Source organism: Myotis yumanensis, unplaced genomic scaffold (assembly GCF_028538775.1).
Source record: "Myotis yumanensis isolate MYYU_CA2020_CCGP unplaced genomic scaffold, mMyoYum1.0.hap1 SCAF_4, whole genome shotgun sequence".
Classification (NCBI taxonomy): domain Eukaryota; kingdom Metazoa; phylum Chordata; class Mammalia; order Chiroptera; family Vespertilionidae; genus Myotis; species Myotis yumanensis.
The window spans coordinates 88001903-88019242 of record NW_027223755.1 but is presented as its reverse complement, the minus strand read 5'-3'; the positions used below and the strand labels follow the sequence as shown (position 1 = coordinate 88019242).

At 38.1% G+C, this 17340-nt stretch overlaps 1 protein-coding gene across 4 annotated transcripts in view; it reads right to left on the bottom strand.

Moving 5' to 3' along the window:
* SMG1 (SMG1 nonsense mediated mRNA decay associated PI3K related kinase) overlaps positions 1 to 17340 on the bottom strand; it is a 153715-nt gene that overhangs the window by 23942 nt on the left and 112433 nt on the right. For all 4 annotated transcript variants that reach the window (XM_070412908.1, XM_070412909.1, XM_070412910.1 and 1 more), the window contains 14 exons: positions 16298 to 16546; positions 15675 to 15959; positions 13155 to 13299; positions 12899 to 13037; positions 11536 to 11766; positions 11249 to 11426; positions 9968 to 10129; positions 9233 to 9450; positions 8792 to 8946; positions 6131 to 6353; positions 3099 to 3345; positions 2238 to 2467; positions 659 to 907; positions 33 to 171 (listed from right to left, as the gene is read on the bottom strand). In XM_070412908.1, coding sequence (XP_070269009.1) covers positions 33 to 171; positions 659 to 907; positions 2238 to 2467; positions 3099 to 3345; positions 6131 to 6353; positions 8792 to 8946; positions 9233 to 9450; positions 9968 to 10129; positions 11249 to 11426; positions 11536 to 11766; positions 12899 to 13037; positions 13155 to 13299; positions 15675 to 15959; positions 16298 to 16546 — 2850 coding nt within the window. The remainder of the gene's footprint in view (positions 1 to 32; positions 172 to 658; positions 908 to 2237; positions 2468 to 3098; positions 3346 to 6130; positions 6354 to 8791; positions 8947 to 9232; positions 9451 to 9967; positions 10130 to 11248; positions 11427 to 11535; positions 11767 to 12898; positions 13038 to 13154; positions 13300 to 15674; positions 15960 to 16297; positions 16547 to 17340) is intronic.

Here is a 17340-nt window from a genome sequence, read left to right as displayed (position 1 = left end):
CATAATAAATGTAAAGTCCAAGTTAAATTTACCTTTTTCAAAGCAAACATTGTAATCTATGTGAACAACCTCTCCAGTTGTCATGTCTATGAGAACATTATCCAAATGTCTATCTCCAAGGCCAATTATGTACCCGACCATAGACATGACCGCAGTAGATCTGGCATAAGACTAAAGAAGAAGGGGTGGGGAAATAAGAAAAATGAATTAGCAAATTTCCTTCCAACATGGACCAATGCTCTAAAATTCACAAAATTACATGATCCTACTCCTTTGTTTCTAAATAAATAGCTAGCACTCCTCAGGGCTGCTATGCATGGTCACAGAAGGCTCTGTACTGAGCAGCTGCACACAACACGATGGTCCTCATTGGTCCTGCTTAAGTGATATCAGAATGTTAGGGGAGCAGGCCTAAGCCAGCAGTTGGACATCCCCCGAGGAGTCCCACAGACTGGGCTGAGGGCACTCCCACCCCCACCGCAGTGCACGAATGTCATGCACTGGGCCTCTAGTATCTTATAAGATTCAAATATAGGTCTCAAACTACTAAGTCTGGAGGGAAGCAGGGAGAAAGAGGAGGGTGAACCAGGTAGACAGGACAAGACAGGAAGCAGGCAAAAGAATAAATACTGATTAAAATAAAAAAACAAAAACATACCTGTGTGACTCTCCACCATTCATCAGGTGTAGTGCAAGATGACCAAAGCTCTTTAGCGAGGAGATTTGGGGGGGTGGCTTCCATTAACTCTTCTAACACTGCCTTCATCACATGAAGAGGCCAATCCCGTCGGGACACATCCAGACTAAGTCCAACTGCTTTTAAAGCAGGGCCAATTTTACTGTAATAAAGTTCACTAGGACGGGGCACAATTCCAGGATTCTGAGGGGTTTGGTAGGAATCTTGGGCCTGTAAAAAAATTATTTTAAAAGAAAAGATCAACTTTATTTAAATAAAGGTAAAAGATTACTTTGAATGCAAAGTAGTATTTTTAAAACTCTTTTTTTCTGTGGCATTCTCCACCCACCCAAGAGAATCTCATGCACCAAAGAGCCAATTCTTCTGGACTATGCATCTTTCTTACAATCTAATATCTTTCTCATAATTAGGTACTACACCTACTACTACTACTACTTTATTAAAGTTGGTCTACTGTTCTATTTTCTTCAAGTTCAAGTCAAGCTCAACATCCTATTTACATTCTTCTTTGTAACGTATAATTCTGTTTAGACTTTATCATTTATATACACATTTCATTTTCATCAGTACGACAATCAATAAAAAATTAACAGATACTTAGATAGCCCATCTCTGGTTCCCATCTCTAAGTTACCCTTCAATAATTGTTCTGCAGCCTACTATGCCTACCTTATAGCTTGATTCCTTTCAAAATCTTGCTTCTTCCCATACCTACCAATCATGAGGTTGAGACTGTATAAAATCTATCTTTATATCCATAGCACTTAGTACTACTGTTCCTGGCATATACTAAGCAATAAGATTCTTAGCTAAAATATATTCTCAATAAAATTCCTAGTCTAAACAAAGTATAAATTTCACAGGTACAAAACAGTGACTAACTCTAAAGTTGTTTCTTACTTACTATTTAATTTAAAAGAACCTGGGTCAAAGCTATCTATTATTTACAAATTTAATTTAAAAGACCCTAGAGCCGAAACCGGTTTGGCTCAGTGGATAGAGCGCCGACCTGCGGATTGAAAGGTCCCGGGTTCGATTCCAGTCAAGGGCATGTACCTGGGTTGCGGGCACATCCCCAGTGGGAGATGTGCAGGAGGCAGCTGGTCGATGTTTCTCTCTCATCGATGTTTCTAACTCTCTATCTCTCTCCCTTCCTCTCTGTAAAAAATCAATAAAATATATTTAAAAAAATAAAAAAATAAAAGACCCTAGAAAACACTTAGAGTAAGCCTAACAAAAAGCACTTAAGATGTGAATTACCAAGTTACTAAGTATTAACCACACTACCACCCTCTCTCCCCATATTTGTCTAAAAGATTAACCCAATGTCATTATTTCTATTAAAACTTTATTTTTATAACATGTCTCTCAAAAACACTTTCCTAGGTACCTCAAATCTGTTCCTTCTTTAACTTACAAACTTACAAAAATGCCCCAGTGCAGTAAAGCCTAGAAATATTTCACATATAACAGCAGCAACTAATATAGTTGTTTAGGCACATTCAAATAAAAGGAGACGTATACTTGAATTTTTATCAACCTTTTGTGCTTGTAAGGCAGCTTCTCGTTGTTGCCATCGTTTGTAAAGACCAAACAAGGGTGTGGCTCCATCCACCCACTGGATCAGCCCTGACCGTGTTCCTAGCGGTGTTACAGAATAGTGCCGAGCGTGGAAACGAGGTGTTTCCTGGCGATTGATTGTAGCAAACATAGTATTCACGATAGACAGGAATTGCATTATTCTCTCATCCAGATGTAAATCCTCCAATCCTATGGAAACAGAATTAAAGCAGCTAGTGTAGGTGACCAAATGGGGTAAAGTACAATGGGACAGGGTGGAAATATATCACTTTTTTGTGTCCTTCTCAATTAGCAATAGCACTCAAGAAATGATAGCCAGCCCTGACCAGTTTGGCTCAGTGGCTAGAGTGTCGGCCTGTGGACTGAAGAGTCCCAGGTTCGATTCCGGTCAGGGGCATGTTCCTTGGTTGTGGGCACATCCCCAGTAGGGGGTGCGCAGGAGGCAGCTGATAGATGTTTCTAACTCTCTATCCCTCTCTGTAAAAAATCAATAAAATATATTTTTAAAAAAAGAAAAAGAAAAGATAGCCAAGGAGGCACACTGCAAGCTTTAGAGAACATTCAGTTTGGTCATAAGATATTAGATACTATCATTATTAGCTGTACCTCAGTTGTTCTGCTTATACAAATTCATAAGCAGAGAGAGTGGGAATGAAAATTTTTACTCCACAGCACCCAACTACTTCCATTCAAAATCACATAAGAGACAGGATACTCCTGGCTATTTATGACATAGAAATTCACCTGAAACAACTTTCTTCTACCACACATGCAAAGAAAGCATTAATAATCAAACTAATACTCTTCTTTTAAATCTCACCTTTGAAAAGATAAGGATAGCTCTTCCCATCTGACCCCAGAAAGAGGAGTTTCTTTGGCTTGGTTTTGGTAGGTAAGATTGTGATGGTTCCGCCCACACTGTGGATTGTGACAGTGTCTCTGGCTGAGACTTCTCCAGGAAGAGCAATTTCAGTGTTAGTCATGGCAGCCAGCCACGGGCTGATTTCTTCAAGACGCAAGATGTAACTTGCACGTTTCTGTGCTCTCTGTTGCAAACTCAGCATTATCTACAAGATGGGAAAAACAAGTTTAAATTATGATTATGACCCCTATTTTCTTCCACATTTAATCTGGCATAAAAGTAACCTTGAAATACCAATTCAAATACCTCTTGCTCTAGTTCCTACATTTAATTTGTTGTTATATAGTTGGGTATTCCTAGGAGGGAAAACACTGCTGTAATGGTATGCTCTAGGTGATTTTTACTTTGTTCAAACCCCTTCCTCCTCCAATCCAAATAAGCAATGAAATCACAGCAGATGGAAGGAAACCACTGCTGTGATCACAAGGGCCTGTAGACTCATTCTCCACTGCTATGCTATGTCAATGCCAAATCAAATCAATTCAGTCCTTGCAATAGAATAAAAGATGTAGCCAGTGTTGGCTGTCAGACGGATACATCTTTAGGAAGCCACTTGAAAAGTTGGTAACAATTCAGAGCTGTGATCGCTTGAAATATGCAGAAATATACCGTAATCCCTTCTAATAAATGACAGGGAATGGCTCACATGAATAGTTGTGTCCCTACTTGTAGCTAACAGAATAATCTGCATCCGAATTTTAATGAACTGCAGGCTCTGCTTTCATGTAAAAAACTTTTAAAATCAATCCTTAGCATGTTGTTGTTCATAAAAGAAAAAAGACAACTGGAAAACTCTCAGGTGCCCACGGACAGGACAATGGATAAACTGTGGTATTTCCCCATAATAGATCAATATTCAGCTGCACACAAAACATGAATGAATCATGATGAAAAAAAAACAAGCACCCTAAAGCTATTTCATCAATAATGGAAGTAGTAAGTATAGACACATATATGCCATATAATATCACTTAAATAAAGTTAAAACCAGGCAAAAACTAAACAATACACCATTTAGAAATGCATCAATAAACAAGAACTATTTATTTAAAGTAGGAATCAATTAACTAAAAGTTCAGAACAGCCCAGCTGGTGTGGCACAATGGTTGAATGTTGAGCCATGAACTAAGAGGTCACGGTTCGATTCCCAGTCAGGGCACATGCCTGGGTTGCGAGCTCGATCCCCAGTAGGGGGCATGCAGGAGGCAGCCAATCAGTGATTCTTATCACTGATGTTTCTTTCTCTCTCTGCCTCTCCCTTCCTCTCTGAAATGAATAAAAACATATTTTTTTAAAAATTCAGAATAGTGGCTGCATAGAGGAAGACAGAATTAGGGAGGGACATGTGAGACTTCTAAAAAGTTGTATTTCTTTAGCTAATTCTATGTTTTTAGCTGCACTACAGAAAAAAGGGAGACACAGGTATTCATTTTATTTCTTAAAACTATTCTATAAAATGAAGACAATCATAAAAAAATTTCTTTTACTTATTTCATACATATACATACATCCCACTTGTTTTTAAAAAGCAATCCTCATGTCTCCTCCTGTGGGTTTCTTAGTTAACCCCTAGAGTGCTGGGGAGCGCTGCCTTTCTCCAAAAGTGCCGGGAGCGCTATCAAAGCTTCGAAATGGCGTCCAGTTCCAAGTCTGCTTTTATTGGTGATGATGATAATGCTAAATATGTCAATGTAGTAAAGGTTTCCTTAAGTTTTTGAATATATAACTTCATTTACTTGCGATTCATAATTTTTTTCCTAAACTGCTGTAAAATCAGCAAAAATGCCTTGGCAATTTTAACATAGTTCCTAGGATATTGGTTGGCACTCAAATGGTTAATCTACTGAGAATGGTACAAAGAAGCAAGAAACCGCTATTGGAAAACAAGGACACAAGGTTTGGCTAGGCCACACAAAATAAGCTCCATCTTTCATGTTGGTGTTGTCTTGTTGCTTGTAGCTATTCCCTTTCAATTTAGCAGCTTGCATTTACTAAAATTAGATGCACATTTTGTTTCTACCCTATACCTTTTAATAGTTTTCTCACTACTAAAGTAAAGAAATTAGATAGAGCCAAAAAGGTAAGCCACACAGAACGAAGGGACAAGAAAAAAAAAAAAAGAAAAAGCTACAAGGTGCCCTAGCCAGTTTAGCTCAGTGGATAGAGCGTCAGCCCGCCAACTGAAGGGTTCCAGGTTGGATTCCGGTCAAGAGCACAACTTAGGTTGTAGGTTCGATCCCCGTGCAAGAGGCAACCAATCGATGTCTCATTGTCTCTCCCCACTCCACTCTCTCTAAAAAGCAATGGGAAAAAATCCTTGGGTGAGGAGAGAAGAGAGGGGAGGGAGGGAGGGGAGGAAAGGAGAGGAAGGGAGGGAGTAAAGATGAGGAATAGGAAAGGGAAAGGGAAGGAAGAAGCGCTACAAGGTAATAAACAGGCTCCCCCAATTGACAGTGCTATTGCTGTAAAAGATAAAAACCAAAGAAAATATAGAATTAAGGGGATCAAAACTTAAAAGGATTCTCAAATATTTAAATAAACTAATCATCTCCAAATGGTCTACACAGAATTGATTTCAAAACAATGACTTAGAAAAACTATACAGGTACAAGATTAAATTTCTTAATCTTCCATGAGAATACCGCAGGTAATCAATATTCAGCTCAAGGCCAGAGCCCTAACCTTGGCTAATCTTTTAGAGTAAATTCTTCCTTGGAGCGAACCTAGATGAAAGTCTGCCACCCTAGGCCCACTCAAAATGAAGAAAACACCTTTCTCTATATTTCTCATAAGTAACTGGTCACAGGTTGCTTTCCATGGGCTTACAAAATCTTCTCTGTGTTCCCAGTAAGAAAAGTCCCCTTATTTAAATTTTGAATCTCACAAAGAGGACTTCCCATTTTAGAAACATTCTGGAGATTTTTCCGCACCTCTTTAAATGGAATCCAGCTGCTTCCAGGTTTTGCGGGGTTCGACGGTGTCTTCAGTTTTTCCAGGGCATTTTCAATTGCATCACCATAGTTATCCTGAAACCACTTTTCATGAGGTGTTTCCGCAGGGGCCGCCGTGATGCTCCTTACATGCTCCAGAGCAAACACAACAGGCTTCATCAGAGCTGTGTGCTTCTCCCGCATGATGGCAATTTTCTCTTCTCTGACCAGGAAGAAACAGAGTTTGATACAAATAAGGGACAATTTAAATATATCAAGTTTAAGTAAACAGTACAGAAGAATAAGAAAAAATAAAGTATTAAAATATTAGCAAAGTGCTCAACAGATGTGGCTCAGTGGCTGAGCACTAACCCTGGAGCTAAGAGATCATGGTTCGATTCCCGATCAGGGAACAAGCCCAGGTTGTGGGTTCGATCCCCATTAGGGGGTTGTGCAGGAGGCAGCTGATTGATGTGTTCCTCTCCCATGGATGTTTCTATCCCGCTCCCCTTCTCTCTCTAAAAATCAATAAAAACATACTATATATATATATATATATATATATATATATGCAAAGTAACGTCTCACATGACATTGTAACAAATCTAGCACATTAACAAAAAAATTCAGCACATAAAAAAGGCAGCGTCCCTTCGCAACAATAGGTGCTAGGAAACTGGATACCCATTTGCAAAAGAACGAAGCTGAACCCTTATCTTACCCTATATGCAAACAAAACCAAACCTCAAAATGAATCAATTACCTTAAGAGCTAAGACTTTTTTTTTTGAGAGGTAATTAAGTTTGTTTATTTATTTATTTTTATTAGAGCTAAGACTTTCAAAAGAAAACACAGGGAAAAGGCTCCTTGACACTGGACTCAACAATGACTTCTTGGATATGGCACAAAGCACAGGTAAGAAAAAAATATGTAAACTGACTACATCAAAATTAAAAACTTATATGTACATCAGGTCCTGGCCAGGTAGCTCAGTTGGTTAGAGCATCATCCCAATAAGCCAAGGTTGCATGTTCAATCCTCAGACAGGGCACATACAAGAAGCAACTAATAAATGCATAAATAAGTGAAACAATAAATTGATGTTTCTTTCCCCCTTCTTCTCTTTTCTCTAAAAAATTTTTTAAAATGTAAAACAAAGAAAACATATACATATGTCAAAAGACATTACCAAGAGAGTGAAAAAATTAGTATTTGCAAGTCATGTATCTGATGAGTGATTAATATCCAGAATATGCAGAGAGCTAATAAAATACAACAAACAATCTAATTAAAAAATGGGTACAGGATCTGAATAAGGCATTTAACCAAAGAAGATATACATATAGTCAACAGACACATGAAAAGATGCTCAACATTGTTACTCATTGGGAAATGCAAATCAAAACCACAGTAAGATACCACTTCACACCCATTAGGATGGCTGTTATCAAAACCCAGCCAGCATGGCTCAGTGGCTGAGCACTGACCTATGAACCAGGAGGTCATAGTTCAATTCCCGGTCAGGGCACATGCCTGGGTTGCAGGCTCCATCCCCAGTGTGTGCTGTGCAGGAGTCAGCCAATCAATGATTCTCTCCCATCACTGATGTTTCTCTCTCTCCTTCTCCCTCCCCTCTGAAATCAATTAAATATCTATTTTTTTAAAAAAGAATAAAAACCAAAAAGAAATAACAAGTACTGCCCAGGATACTGAGAAATTGGAATTCATGTGCACTTTTGGTAGAAATGTAAAATGATGCAGCCAAAGTGGAAAACAATTTGGCAATTCCTCAAAAAGTTAAACACAGAATTACCATATGACCCAGAAAATTCACTGGATTATATACAAAATAATTCAAAGTAGGGACTCAAACAGTTATCTGTACCCCAATGTTCATAGAAGCATTGTTTGTAAGAGCCAAAAGGTAGGAGGAGCAACTCAAGTGTCAACTGACAGATGAGTACATAAACAAAATGTGTCATATCCATACAATGAAAGATTCAGCCATCAAAAGAAAAAAAATTCTGATATACACTACAACATGAATAAAACTTCAAAACATTATGCTAAGTGAAATAACATAGACACACAAAAGGACAAACACTGTATGATTCCACTTAATGTGAGGTACTCAGATAGTCAAATTCAGAGACAGAAAGTAGAAGAGCAATAACTAGGGGTTGGGGGCGGAGAGGAGGTACTGTTTAATGGGTACAGAGCTTCTGTTTGGGATGATGAGTAAGTTCTGGAAATGGGCAGTGGTGACGATTGTACAACACTATAAATGTACTTAATGCTACTGAATTGTACAGTTAAAACTGGTTAAAAGGGCAGAATTGTATGTTATGTATACTTTTAAAAAAAAAGGCAAACTGAACTAACAAGCAAAATAGAGACAGTCTCATAGATAGAGAGCAGGCTGACAACTCTGGGGGCGGGTAGAGGGAGAGAGGAGACGTGGAGGGATTGAGCGAAAAAAGAAAAAAAAGAACTCATGGACACGGACAAGGGGAGGAGGTGGGTGGTGGTGGAAGAGGGTATACAGGGGGGATAAATGGTGATGGGAAAAAATTAAATTAAATTTTAAAATTTGTTTTAAATTAAAAAAAATTTTTAAGAAAAAAGCAGCTTCATTTTTGGAGTGTATGTATGAAAACGTACTTGCGTAAGGTGTTGTTGTTCTGGACTCTCTTCACCTCATCTTCAAGCTGCTGGATTCGTCTCAGGACGTACATGTGTTGCTGTAATAGAACTCCCAACCAGAGCTCATCCCAGAGAACAGTGACCCTGCGCAGCTCAGCCACAAGCATCTGAACCTGCAGACACAGCACATGCAAACATGCTCATCTACAAGTCCGTAGACAGCACAGCTCTGCAAACACTGGAAACTGAAGGTTAAATATCTTTTGTTCATGATATAATCACAACCTTCACTAGTGATTCTGCTTATCAATGTATATTTGTAAAACCAATTTTGATTATTCTAAAAGCTTTGTTCCTCAAATATTTCCATGACAGTTTCTAATGGGTTTTGTTTATAGGTTGTGTTTTGGGGGAGAATGGTTATAATAAAAATTGATTTAAAACATGGGTTTTCTGTACCTGTAACACCATAGTTGGATTTGCAGAGGATAGCTTATCTACAATTTTGCTGTAGCAATCCTGCATCATGGCTTGGTCTTCATTTAATCCACTTTTGGGTTCATCTTTATTGCTCTCTTGAGAAGCAGGAGGGCTTCCTCCCTCACATTCAGAAACCAGCAATTCTTCTCCTTGAATATTACCAAGTAGGGTTGGAATTGAAGAGGAAAACTTATTTCCTATAACAAAATGGGAGAATAAGGTAGATTTTGGATGTTTCTCCCATGGGCATATGTCAAGTGAGGAAAAACAACTCCAGAGCACTCATTTAAATAACTGGCATTCTGTGCACTAAACTGACGAAACATCATGGATATTCTGCCTTTTTACAAACTGAGCTTTTATATTTATTAATATTTCAAGCTAACAGAAGATTAATGGGGGGAAAGTAAGAAATAAGTCTCAACAAATAAAGTGTTCTCCCAGCCAGAGTCTAGAACGTGGTTTTAATCCTTATCCACCGGTTACTCAGCTCAGCAAACAATTTCCCATGCTCAGTGGGTTACTGTGAGACTGAAGATAATGTGTAAAGCATATGTCCTAGGGGCCAGCACAAAGCACTTATTCTCTCAATAAATGGCAATTATTATTTTGCAAACTCCATCAACTCTGGAATATAAAGCTCAAAAAAATTTACCTAATAAACATTATTTGCAAAATAATTTATACTCAAATTAGCATTTTAATATTCCATACCTGAAGCCTGTGACTCGCTACTAAGCGATATGGTACCCACTATTGCAGGATACAATATGAGATGTGGGGAATCTTGAGCCACACGGATGAGAAGGTTACAAATACTCTGGCGCACATACACTTCAGGGTGGTTTAAGCGTGAGAAAAGCTGTGGAATAATTCCTTCAGGATAAGAAGAAAAAAAACATTTTAAAGTTATTAAAAAGGGTCAACATAGTGGATGCAAACGGATAGAACCTAATGTGCCAGCATCACTTCTAATGGCCTCAATTTCTCCTTGTGATAACAAAGACCTGTCCATAACTTCTTTTGGTTTTTTTTTTTAATCCTCACCCAAGAATATTTTTTTCCATTGATTTTTAGAGAGAGTGGAAGGGAGGGGGAGAGACTGAGAAACATCAATGGTTGCCTCCCACATGCGCCTTGACTAGCACCAGGTATCAAGCCTGCAACTAAGGGACATGCCCTTGACCAGAATCAAACCCTTGAGTCCTCAGGCTGGCGCTCTAATCACTGAGCAGACCGGCCAGGGCTATACACAATAACTCTTGCTTTCCCAGTGTGGTTAGGGTACAGAGCTATAATCAAAATCTAGAGCAATTCAAAATTGTTCTAAGAAATATATTTTCTGTGAATGACTGTAAAAGAAGGCAGAGATAATTTTTACAAAGGGTATATGACATTATTTTTTCAATTATAGTTTACTACTTTCAATATTGTTTTGTATTAGTTTCAGGTATATAGCACAGTGGTTTAGATAATTATATACTCTACAAAGTATTCCCTCCAGTATTTCCAGAACCCACCTGGCACCATACATAGTTGCTGCAATATTATTGATATTGACTATACATCCCCGAGACTATTTTGTAACTACCAATTTGTACTTCTAAATCCCTTTATCTTTTATACCCAGGTCCCCGACACCGCTTCCCTCTGGCAACCACTGGTCTGCTCTCTGTATCTATGTGCCTATTTCTATTTTATTCATTTACCTTGTTCTTTAGATTCCATAGAGCATATAAAATTTTTTGGAACTTAATTTTAACCACTCTCTCCAAAATTCATTTTGTATATAAAAAGCTTCTGCCTCTCAGCTTTCCATTCTTCTGAAAAGTGAGAGGGAAGTGGTCTAACAGCAGCTCAGGGTGTCATAAGAACTAATGTATCCATTCAGTAACACTGTAAATAATAGATATAAAGAAGGAACTTCTACGTTTTTATTGTCTTAGCTATCCTACCCAGAAATAATTTTTGCTGAGACATTTTTTAGACCATCACCTCTCCATGGAGCAGTAGGTGTTGTCTCCAAGCCATGTTCCAGATATTGCCTAAGCTCGCCGGCATGCTTCACGAGCAGCCTGAGCAATCGCAAGGTGGCCATCACGATCACATCATCAGTGCTCTGCTCTACTCTGTGACTTAAATGTAGCCTTGGATCATCTTCATCTAAAGGAATCTAGGGCAAAAGACAAAAGGAAGAAATAAGTAATTCAGAATACTGTTTTTGTCTATTAGGAAAAAAATTTTGAAAAAATTTTGCTAAAAGAGAAGACTGTGTGACCTACCTGACCAGCATTGAGTTTAAGGAAAGTAAAATATGCACTGCAAGACAATTTGTATAGGCTGAAGATTCTATCCACAACTTTCCTCCACACCTTAATAACTCCTTCTGTTGCATTTTCATCAAGTTCTGACAGCCATGGGCAGCTTGATATTAACTGACGCCAGATAACATCAACCATGTCATCTTCCTCATTATCTTCACTTTCTGTTATCTGAAGTGTTATATCTTCATCCTAAATAAAAATTGGGCATAAAATGCTGTTTATAATACAAATTGAAAAGGGAGAAAGGTACCTGATTTTCCTGTTAAATTGAAAATATTTTTCTCATTATGAAAGACCAAACTACTCCATATTTAGCATTATATAGGCTATATGTCAATATGCTTCTCCTTATGGTATATTAATGTAGCTAAGAAGATATAAGCATCTCTCAAAGATTAAAGACTGATTTTTAGACTTTAAATGTTCTAAGTTACAATATAATATTCTGCCTGCAGAAAAGAAAACAATCTGTTCAAAAGGCTGAAGGTACACAGAATAAAGTCACAACAGACCTTACTCCCTGTACAGTACTGTGCATGCACATAACACAGGCATTGGCAGACAATGATATATGCTAAAGTCTAGGCAGGAGTGGGGAATCTTTTTTCTGCCAATGGCCGTTTGAATATTTATAACATCATTCTCGGGTCATACAAAATTATCAACTTAAAAATCAGCCTGCTATATTTGGTCAAACATTTAATTAACTCATCCCTAATGCCTTGGCAGGGCGAGACCAAATGATTTCGCGGGCCTTATGTGGCATGCAAGCCAGACATTCCCCACACCGGTCTAGAGTAAGAACAGAATCAGTAAAATCCAGACTTTTAAAGTCTGCAACTAAATACTTAATAGTCATAAGATAAATTTTGAGAGGGGAGAGAGGTAGATCCTACAGATAATCTAGTCCACTGGTTTTCAACTCTGGCTATATACTAAAATCACCTAGTAAGCTTATTACACATGCACACATGTGCATACACACACTCCATCCAGAATATCTGGGGTGGGGCTCAGGCACCAGCATATTTTAAAAGCTGCCAAGCCTATGTTAAGACCCTAATTTCTGATCAGAACTGCATTTCAAGAGTAATCTACTTTACATAAAATGAATTTCACCCTTTTTAAACAGGACCCTAAGAAATTGACTTGATTTCTCAAGAAATCAGAAAGCTGTTAACTCACTTTCATCTTAAACACCAAAGATTTATTTGAAACAAAACAACACTGAATCAACTATATGTAATCAACCTCAAAACGAATGAATTAGAACAGTGACCTTGACACTATTTCCCCCAAACACTGTATCATGTTTCCTTGCCTGAATCCCTGCTGGCCGACACACAGCCTGACCAAGAATGGCATATATTCTCTCTTTTTCTTCTTCAGTTATAGTGTCTGGAAGCAGATTTTGAACTTCAGATTTTTCTCTAGGCAGCAGACGAACACCTTCTCCCTGACTATAAAAATAAACAAGTAATCGGTATTTCAGCTACTAAAACTTCACCATGTCAGCAGACATTTTAAACCTCTATTTCGCAATGCATTAAATAAATTACACATTTCAACATACATACCTGGCATTGTCAACCACCTTTCTGCCCCACCTATAAGCCCAACTAGCCAAGGCTGCCCAAGATTTGGCTACTTCAGGTGCCTGTACTGAAGATAGGTGATACAACTGTCCCAAAATGAAGTCAGGTTCTCCAACTCCAATATGTACTGCCATGAAGGAAAAAAATAATGAAAGCAATCAGCAATGTTACATTCATAGATTCTCTTTTTTTTAACACTAAAACCAGTAAGTTCCACAATACTATAGTACATAATTTGATAAAGCATTTATTTGTATTTTTTTTTAAAAGGCTAATATGTTGAGATGAACCACTCAGCTTCGAAAGTAAGCTTAAATTATAACCCTGTAGCCTGGATGGTATGGCTCAGTGGTTGAGCAATGACTTATGAACTAGGAGGTCACGGTTCAATTCCCAGTCAGGGCACATGCCTGGGTTGCAGGTTGCAGATTACAGGCTCGATCCCCAGTAGTTGGCAAGTAGGAGGCAGCTGATCAATGATTCTTTCTCATGATTGATGTTTCTATCTCCTCTCCCTTCCTCTCTTTGGAATCAATAAAAATACATTATTTTAAAAATCCCACCAAAATTATAACCCTGTAAAAAATGTTCACGTCTTTCATGATGCTGAACTTGAACACCTTAAACAGTTCAGGTGTCAGATATGTTGTAGAATGTCTTGCATTCTGGATTTGAATGGCTATTTTCTTATGATTAGATTCAGTTTAAACATTTTGGCAAATGAATATAAAAGTGATGAGTATACAATCTCATTCAGAGATTCATGAGGTGAATATCTTTTTCTGTAAGTAAAATTACGTTTATTTTTACAAATAAAAATATTCATTATACAAACAACACTTTTAGCAGAATGTTAGCTGTCATTATCCACTTTAAGTGAAGTATGAAGTGTCTGCAACAGTTAACACGAATAGTTCCATCTCTCTAGAACCTTCATGTAACTTCTTTACATTCCTCAACTTCCCCAAATTCTCAACACTATTTCAAGAATATAAGTGAGGTGAATATCTTTATTCCCAGTTTAAAAGTAAAAATATCGTCTGCTCTAGTGTCATTTGCCAATATGAAGATTTATAAAGAAATATCCCTTGTGGCCGTAACCGGTTTGGCTCAGTGGATAGAGCGCCGGCCTGCGGACTGAATGGTCCCGGGTTCGATTCCGGTCAAGGGCATGTACCTTGGTTGCGGGCACATCTCCAGTGGGGAGTGTGCAGGAGGCAGCTGATCGGTGTTTCTCTCTCATCGATGTTTCTAACTCTGTATCTCTCTCTCTTCCTCTCTGTAAAAAATCAATAAAATATATTTAAAAAAAAAAAAAGAAATATACCTTATGAATATCTAGACCCTATAAAACACACATTATAAATATAATACTAATGTTAAGTAATTAACACATTTCGTACTGCTCAGGAGTTTTCTCGTGTTTTGCGCGCCATCTGTTAAGGACCGCTCACGAGTGTTCTTGTTTTTCACGCCCATGGAAAAAGAAGCAAATCTAGATACTTATGTAAATTTTGTTTGGTCCCTCTTCATAGAGGAAAATGTTTTACGCAGTACCATACGTTAAAAAAGTACTAGGAACTTTAATTGTTTAATTGTTTTTGTAAATAAAATGTTATAATTATTGAAAAACAACACCTAAAGTGCATTATGACGATTTAAATAACGTGCAGTTTGCCCAAAAACGTGCGGTCCCTGGCGTATGTCTTAGAGATTTCTATGCAGTACGCAATGTGTTAAGATCCTAGGCTTTACAGCAACAAAATGAAAGTAGATTCTCATGTTTAGCAAAGAGGTTAATTACCTCTGAATCTATAAAAACTGGACAATGGTACCACTCAAATGTTGAATGAATTAACTATCCTATCTGTCTTGTACCTTTCTGTTACTAACACTAGTGTCAGGATGTAAAACTTGAATCTTTCTGTAATTTCTGTGCTCCACCAGTCAAGGGGACCACAAACTACTATTTTATATCTTTTTTTACTTCTTCTTGTGTGACAAAAATTTTTAGTTATCTGGGGCAGAATCTGATTGCCAGCAAAAACATTTAAGTCCATAAAAGCACCGTGAATTGGGAAGGTGGGAAGTATGGCCTGGCGGGGGCAGAGTTCAATGACTTCCATAGTGGCGTTAGATATTAAAAAAATGTGTTTTAGTTACTTCCAGGTAATATAATATATTAAATTTCCAGAGACACTTTTTGTGGCCAATTACAGTCAGCGTAACATTGTAAACTTTATTGATTTTAGAGAGAGAGGGAGGAAGATAGAGACAGAAAAATCGATCGGCTATCTCCTGCATACCTACTACTGGGGATCGAGCCCACAAACCGAGCATGTGCCCTGATTGGGAATCAAACTGGTAACCTCTTGGTTCATGGGTCAACCCTCAACCACCGAGCCACGCAGGCTGGGCCACTAACACTGTAAACTTTAAAACAGGGGGCACAATAACTTTTAAAATTAATATTTTAAAGCTAGTAAGAGAAAGAAATCCTACCTGTAGATTCACTCTCAATCCGAGGATACTCTTCATCCACTGTATTAACTGATGACAGTTCTATTAGAGTGAGTATGTTTTTAGAAAAAGTAGAAAGACCTGTGAAGTTCTGCTGTTGCTGAGCTCTGTAAACCTGTTTTAGCTGCCCTGAAATTTCTTTCCATTCTGCCTGGATCCATTTAGCCAGTGTCAGAATTGACTTGGCAACTGCATATTCAGCTTTGGCAGACTTGCAAAAAGATATGGCACAGGAACTCAACATTTCCATTGCGTGTGTTGACTGGCCTATAGAAAACCAAAAAACAAACCCTTAGAAGCCTTCAAAGCCAACAATGGACATTTTGGGGTAAATGAACTTTTAAAAACATGTAAATTCAGTGATAACTAATAATCTCTTAAAGCAGGTCTTATTTCAATAACCAGTAACAAAATTACTTCTTTTAAAAGCACTAAATTATAGAGATAAGTCAATACACATAAATTCTTATTTAGGACTCAAATGTTCTGCAACAGCTGGGGGAAAAAAAAATCAACATTTCTGCTACTATCTAACACTATACATAGTAGTTGTGTTAGATACCACTATCATAGTTCTGTATTTACCATAGTTCATTTTTACTAACCTGCTGTATGTAGCAATTTGGTTTTTTCAATGTCAAGTTCAGGCCCCCATTTTTCATCCACTTGACCTTGAGTTGACAGTTTTTTAAAATGCTGGACTAAATCCTGTGCAGTGGTGGTCTTTCCCAGATGAACTTCACTACACTGTGCCAGCAGTCTTGTTGCAAGTGACACATTGCCCCGTTTTCTAGCAAATTTTGCTGCTGTTAGACCTAATTCCATGAGATGGCTTCTAATTGGAATTGTTTGTTCTGGAGAGAAGAAAACATTTTATTAGTCCCTGATTGGTCTAGTCCCAGATTTCACAGAAACACAACCAAAAAATTCTTCCCCAACTCTTGCCTTCATAAATAATAAAAACTCATTTTTTTTTCACCTTCTTTAAATCTCTAGCAGTCAGCATAGTGCTTGGCATACAACAAACAATAAACACTTGTTGAAATTAACATATATAACAAAGTAGACAAAAGTAAAAACCATTCACTATAAGAAATTCAGTCTTTTAATTTCTGAAATTTTTAAGTAAAGAACCTAGGCCAAAGGGTGGGGAATGAGGGTAAGGCCAGACCATCCCTCCTTCCTGTATAAGTACCCCCTGCCATTCTCTCCTGGTTTATTCCTACCTTCCTGAAGAATCCATCTCCTCCATTACCCATCCATTCAAGTTGGTGTTCTTCAGGTCGGTCCTAAGGCATTCTCCCCTTCAGTCTACAAACTCTCCCTGAACAATAATAGTACCTGATCCTGTGGTTTCAATTACCATACCAATGGTGATGACTCTTTAATCTTTATTCCTAGCCACACCAGACATCTCAGTTCCACCAGCTTACCAGCAGCTACACTCAGGTTTTTCAAAGGCATGTTTAACACTTGGAGTGGGGGAAACGAGTTAAGTCGGCTCGCGTGAATTGCGCGTACTCCGCGGGAGCCGTCTTAACTCGGTTCATATAGATTTGCGGTGGAGTGCGGGAAACGTGTAAACTCGGGCCGATTGTAACTGCGTATTACCAAATATTTGTTTGTTTGCCGTTCACAAAGATACCTA